This window comes from Gossypium arboreum, chromosome 5 (assembly GCF_025698485.1).
Source record: "Gossypium arboreum isolate Shixiya-1 chromosome 5, ASM2569848v2, whole genome shotgun sequence".
Classification (NCBI taxonomy): Eukaryota; Viridiplantae; Streptophyta; class Magnoliopsida; order Malvales; family Malvaceae; genus Gossypium; species Gossypium arboreum.
Genome location: NC_069074.1, coordinates 38,324,282 through 38,331,264, shown reverse-complemented (window position 1 = coordinate 38,331,264; position 6,983 = coordinate 38,324,282). Strand labels below are relative to the sequence as shown.

Sequence of the window (6,983 nt, the reverse complement as noted above, 5' to 3'; positions counted from 1 at the left end):
ATTAATGAATTTAAATTTAGAATTTAAAATAATAAATTAATAACACAATTAAAATCCAAAAGTTAGAACTCAAGTTATCGTAAATATTAAAATAAAAATAAAAATTGATTAAGCTGCTAATGAATATTCTCTTTTCCAAGTCAAAATTGCAATTCGTGTTTTTCTTCTTTCAACTCAAATAAAAACAAAATGTTGAAAACAAAACAATTAAAAAAAAATAATTAGTTGACACGAAATTATTATTAAGTATATGCAAATATGCAAATAGACGATTACAAAACTGGGTGTAGTTTTTGATCAACTAATTAGTTGATCCTACTGCAAGTTCTATCTATAATCTGCTTAACTAACATACAAACATAAAACACTCTAATACTTTTTTGCACATAAAATATCTGAAACTCACACCTGAATTTGGATTCAGAGCACATACAGTGTCAACTGCATGTTGATCAATCCCATTCTTATTCGCTACTGCAATGCCTCCCACAAGCATTCGTAAAGGTAGGAGCCAGTCATTATGTGCCTTCTGCAAATTGTTCTTAGACCGCAATCTAGTGTAGTTGGTTTTTCCTGTTCCATTTGCCACCCAAGATTCTTTAGAATAAACTTGTTATGTCATAAAAAGCAATGAATAGCCAAGGTAGAATAGAGATAGGACAGTTAAGTGGAAAGTCCAAAAGATAGATTGGGGGCAAATTAAGAAACAAAGACTAACATTCAGAAGCATTGAACCAAGTCGTATGGCAACAAATGAATCAAGGGTCCAGAGACAATTTGAGGGCAAATTAAGAAACATATACTAACATTTAGATGCATTTGGCCAGATAAGACACTGTAAAGAGATACTGCATATTTTAAACGTTAATGGAGGCTTTACCTCAAAGCTACACGGTACTTTTGGCCCAATTTTTCAAGCTCAGCCATCACACAATCTGTGATGCAAGGTGCGCCTTCAAATGCAAAACAGATTAGATTCACCGATAAAAAGGACCGGGATTGTAACTAAAAAAGACAAATTTAGCAATTAAGAAAAATGCACAATGTATTCAAAGTGTCATTATAAAAATAAATTAATATTACCATATTTTTTTCATTTAAATTTCATAATATTATATTATTTTACAAAAAAAATAAATTGCTAGCTTTTTTTAATATTGTTTCAATAAAGAAAAGGTAAATTGGCAGCAGTCCAGGAAAGCTATTTGATTGCCCATTTTATGATTCTTCAAAACCATAAGCCTATCATTTTAACGAGAGAAAAATCTAAAACATAAGTTTAGTAGATTGATTGAATTTAAAAGAAAAAAAAATTTGGAAATTAATTTTTCAAGATTTGGATTTAGATTTTTAAAATAATGTAAATTGAGTAATATCTGTATGGGCATACATACAAGCATATACCTAACATTTTCCATGATAAAAAGTCACTATCACTGTACTCACCTTGTTGCCTATCATAAAGGTAATTATTTAATATAACATAAAATATTTTATATAATTTTAGTTGAGGCAATTATCAAACAATAAAAATTGCTAGCAAACTACTAAGCCTTAACAGAGGGATATAATTAAAAGTCACTATCCAGGTTATGTAGCATAGTGAAGTCGAGACTATGTAAGTATAATAAACAAACTCTCACAATTATAAGTTGCACTAAATTACATTCAAAGGAAAAAATCATTCTGTAACTTTAAGGGAAGAGATTGGAAAGGCGTAATTTCCATTAAAAGAGTTGGAGACACATGCAATGTGGTTATTAGTAAGACCTCAAACAAATCAAAATCAAGAGCAATATAGAATGCATCAAATTTGGAAACAAGCACTAAGAAACTGATAATGGCCTAAACTAAACAATTTTTAAGATTAAAGTCCAAGATAAATAGCCAGAACCCAAGAAAATGCCAACACTGAAGCAAACTAAGGCTCCCAAAGCACATCTATTAGATATGGCACTCAGTTGACTCATGGCTATATTCAGATATAAACAGAAAGATATATGACTCTACTATTACCACAAGCAGCCTCTTACAGATGAACCAAGGACTGGCAAGGGCAGGATAACCACAATTTTGGGTACTGATACTTGAACCTAATAATATTTCATAATACCGAAACCCAATAACTACCTAACTAATTTTTCAATCTTGTCACCTAAATACCACACAAGTTAGATAAGTAAAATGTCAGCTAAATGCCTGAATCTCTTAAGTACCCAAAATTTCCAACACATCCGTTCAGCAGAAAGAATAAACAGATCAAGAAAAGTCAATACATTGAACTCTTCGATAAACTACATCAAAATCTTTCGAAGTTCAAACAGAAAACAAAAAATATAGAAAAAAAACTGAAGCTAAGAATTGATGCGAAGAAAAAAAGTTTCAAGCGGACAAATAAGAAATAAATGAAACAAACATTAGGCATACAACAATCTGCAATGCTCCTCAATCACAGTGCTCAAACAACTCTAGGCCTAAGAGAGCACTGCATCACTACTCTGCTGCATGATTGCAACTGAAATGAAAAAAGGGCAGAGGTCGGGAGGACTTGCATGAGCTTACCATCATCACTTGATGTTTCCTGGGTATTAGCTGAGGCCTTGATTCTATTATCAATAACAACATATGGACCACTACCTGAGCAAGGAAGTCAAGCATCCTTAACAGTTTTGGAGATGAATACCATTAAAGTTTCAACCACTTAAACAACTTAAGACGTCATCTACCTGGTTTACGTTTTCTCCTTGAGTTTGATCTGGCTAGTTCAATGTGCAAAACAGATCCCGCTTGAGGATCAAACTTTACCCCCTTAACATGGACAACCAAAATAAACATAATAAAATGTCATAGAAACCTCCAGAAGCTTAAATAATTCTTGTAAATACTCACATTTAATGCATGCATTGCTGCGATTGCAGATTGATGATTGAGAAAGGTAGCAAATGCAACATCCTGTACCAAAAGATGCAGCTCTCTATTATACTACTTTTCTGAATATTAATACCAACTGTACCAAAATATAGTGTATGTCATTAATACCAACTGATAATAACGTTAGGAGAACCACATCCCAAAAGCTAGCTACTAGGGCAAAAGGTTATACCTAAAAAGGAAAATCCCATACTTTCATAGGGAATTCAAAGCCCCGAACCGCAGTTAGGCACATACCAATGAAAAAGGAAAAAGAAAGGATTGCACAAATAAAATGTAGATTTATAAGGAAATAAAGGCAGCAAATTTCACTTTCATTGTATATTTCATCAAAAGAAACAAATCTGAGAATCGAAAAGCAACATCTTTGCTTAAGATTATGGGCTGGAATGGCTCTGGATAATATATTGACAGATTACAACAAAAACCCACAAAATAAAAACAGGGGAAGATGTAAAGGTTATTGTTTACAACACCATTTTCTCATCATTATTGTTTACAAGTAAAGGTTACTAACCATGATGTAATACAAAGATGTAGGTGTCAAAAGATTTACAATCTTGAAATAGAGGGAGGCCCTACTTTTCAGGTTGCAAATCAAGAAGAGAGTTTATCACTTCATCCGCAGAGGCGTAAAGATGCACTTGTTTTGGAACAGATGGCACAGCAACCACTTCCATTCCAGCAGCCTTACCAGCTGTAACACCTGGCCTGGCAATGCAAGTTCCCAGAATTAATGAAAGAAAAAACTATGTCATATGCTTATGAGATGCTAGTGCTAATTAATAAAAACAACAAAACATCTAAACGTTGCAAGACAATAAATCAGGAAAAAGAGGGCATGCTTTCAATACTTTATAAAGACAAAACCTTGATTCATGTGAGTTACTGTCAATTGAGAGCACAATCATTTTACCTTTTGTCTTTCAAGATTTTGATTATTTTATAGATCACAGCCAAACATTAATATGTTTTTAAATGGCTTAATTTTTGGTAGGCTAAGTTTGAAGGAGATGTGAAGTTACTCCACAATCTATTTCATCCTAACATAATTATTTGATAAAATTTGAAGACGAAATTAAATTATATATTTTTATCATTTTTAATGTGAAAATTTAATTTTATCATTATTAATTTAAAATTTTATAAATTATAAAAATTTAATTTAGGGTCACAGCTGCATACATACATACATATTTCTTTAGCTAAGCATAAGTACAGAGGTGTACATACATACATTTTTAGCCAAGCATAAGTATAGAGATGCCATGGAACAAAAGACAGCATAGTCCAAAGGCAAAAGAAAGTAGAAACAAAGGAGCAGATCAGAAGAAACCACCCAACAACAACAAAAACAAGTCCAAAGTTAATGTCTAAAACACACCAAAAGGAATACAACAAAGCATAATAAAGAAACAGTATCACCACCAAGCCTAGAAACACCAACATCGCTCAACTCTTGCCGTTGCATATAGCACCACAGTTTTGTGCCTCTTCACTCTGAAAAACAATTGAAAATCACCTAAATCAACAATATCACATAATAGAATTCCAGTGGTCAGTACTGTAAGAAAGTGTGAGATGAGCTCCACTTATTATTCTAAATGATTACTATATTTTTGGTAGGCAAGGACAATTTTATATATGAATTGGTATAAATTTTGGTAGAAGGAAGATTGAATTTTTGAAATAAAAATAAATACCAGCTGCTATCGTGAACATTTAAGTGCTTGTGCAAATAACAAGATGAATCATTTCAAGGAACAATTAGTTATGAACAAATGAGAAACAACTTAAACCGAACAGAACTTGGTGTCCACAACCACAACCACATAATTGATTAATTATGAACAAATAACCAAAGGGAATGTACTCAAAAGTAAAATCATACTTTCTTTTTCTCTAAATGCAAAGTAAAAAATTCTTTAAATTATATTTTTTCCAAAAATATTGTGTTTAAATCCAGTTTTTTTCCTCTCCTTTTTTGCTTCTGAAATTAAAAACATAATAGAAAAGCAAAAACTACACCATATATAAACAAAGACATCAAATAAGACCCGGACAAAGCAACAAGTTAAACGACAGAACCTTCGTTTGGCATTGAGAGAAACGAGGACAGTGTTGTACTCAGAAACATTGTCAGCATAGTTTCATTTGGCTTTTGTTCCAGTTAAATCCGAAAACTGGTGGCGACCCAGTGAACGAAGCATAGTCCTGTTGGGACCTGCTTTCGACAACCAAAGATACAAGAAACGAGATAAGAAATCGAGCGTAAAAAGAAAATTTTGGTGTTTGTATAATTTTGGAATTTATACCGGAAATGAATCAAAAGAGGAACTTCATTGGCGAAAACAGTGAATAACAGTGAATAACAGTGAAGGGTTTTCTTCGCTCTGCTTTGCTTCCAAAAACCCTTTGTGCCTTTTTCAGTTTCTTTTCTTTTTTTTTTTTTTTTTTTGTTATTAGCGTAGCTGAATTTTATTTGGGGGATTTGGGAGAAGAAGAGGGAGTAACCAAAAGTTAGCGGGATTTCGATTTCACTTTTCCTTTTTTTTTGGTAAAATAATTGGCCTTTTTTTTCTTTTAAAATTTTTGTGTTGAGATTATATTTTTAGAATTTTTATTAATTTTGAATATTAAATTTTTAATTGAAATATAGACTAAAATATTAAATATTAAATATTTAAGTTTTTATTTTTAAATTTTAAATTTTAAATTTTAAATTTTAAATTTTAAATTTTAAATTTTTTGAAGATTTTTATAATTTTAAATTATCATATAAAATATAAAAAGAAACTTTAATGTAAATAAAATGAAATCGATGAATTAAAAATATAAAATGACACAACAATACAAGTATTATTCTTTTAAGTATGGTCCGCATTAATTGTTTAGATTTTTATATAAATGGCATTTAATTATATGTATACACCTAAATTTTGATAGAGATACATCTCGTAATTATATATGAATTTCGGTTTAATGTGTAATTGTAGACGTGAAATTCTAATTGTGGTTTAAATTTATAGTTGAAACTTTAATTTTGATTTAATCATACACATTTTAAAAATAAATACATCAATATATTTTTATATTAGATAAATATAAATATTTATTTATGCAATATATAAATATAAAATGATATTTTATCAATAATTGTGTCAATAATTTACAAGAACTGGATCAAATTAAAGTTCATGTATACAATTGCACACTATACCATTGTTAGAAAAAGAAACATTTATCGGGATTTTGGATTTGAATTGGGAAAAAAGGAGTGATTATTTTAAGGATTCGGATTAGGAAAAGGGGAAATTATCTCTTATATAATTTAAACTATAATATTAATTTTAATATATTAAAATTAATATTATCTCTTTTACAATTATATAATAAATTATTTAATATATAAATTACAAAACATTAATTAATCTAAACCTTAAACCCTTAACCCCTACCCCTAAACCTTAAATCATAAACATAATCTATAAACCCTAAAACCTAACACTTAACCCTTAACCCTTAAGACTTAAACGCCAACCCTTAAATCATAAACCATAATCCTTAAACCCATAATTCATAAACCTTAAAATAGTAACTCATACACTTTCAACCCTAAACCATATAGCCTAAACCATAAACTCCAAACTATAATGATAATTAATTCAATATTTTAAAATTAATACTATCTCTTTTATAATTATATAAGAAAATATTTATCATATAAATTAAAAAAACACTAATTAATCTAAACCATAAACTCTTAATCACTAAACCCTAAACCATAAATCCTAAAACATAAACCCTGAACTATGAACCCTTAACCCCTAACCCCTAACCCCTAACACCTAAACCTTAAACCCCAACCCTTAAACCACCCTTAAACCATAATCCATAAACCTTAAAATAGTAACTCATAAACATTAAACCCTTAATCATATACCGTAAACCCTAAACTATAATGATAATTAATTCAATATTTTAAAATAATACTATCTCTTTTACAATTATAAAAGAAAATATTTAACATATAAATTTAAAAAAACAATTAG

The 6,983-nt window shown here is 29.9% G+C and overlaps 1 protein-coding gene across 1 annotated transcript; it reads right to left on the bottom strand.

Moving 5' to 3' along the window:
* Window positions 1-207: 207 nt before the first annotated feature.
* On the bottom strand, window positions 208-5,484 carry LOC108450614 (uncharacterized). The gene is made up of 9 exons (XM_053027901.1): window positions 5,247-5,484; window positions 5,020-5,155; window positions 4,360-4,431; window positions 3,449-3,642; window positions 2,890-2,952; window positions 2,727-2,808; window positions 2,563-2,637; window positions 881-953; window positions 208-573 (listed from the first exon to the last, which is right to left on the bottom strand). Exons 4-9 carry the CDS (start codon window positions 3,449-3,451, stop codon window positions 555-557), a joined length of 315 nt encoding a protein of 104 aa, XP_052883861.1. The 5' UTR covers window positions 3,452-3,642; window positions 4,360-4,431; window positions 5,020-5,155; window positions 5,247-5,484; the 3' UTR covers window positions 208-554.
* Between the last annotated feature and the right edge of the window lie 1,499 nt (window positions 5,485-6,983).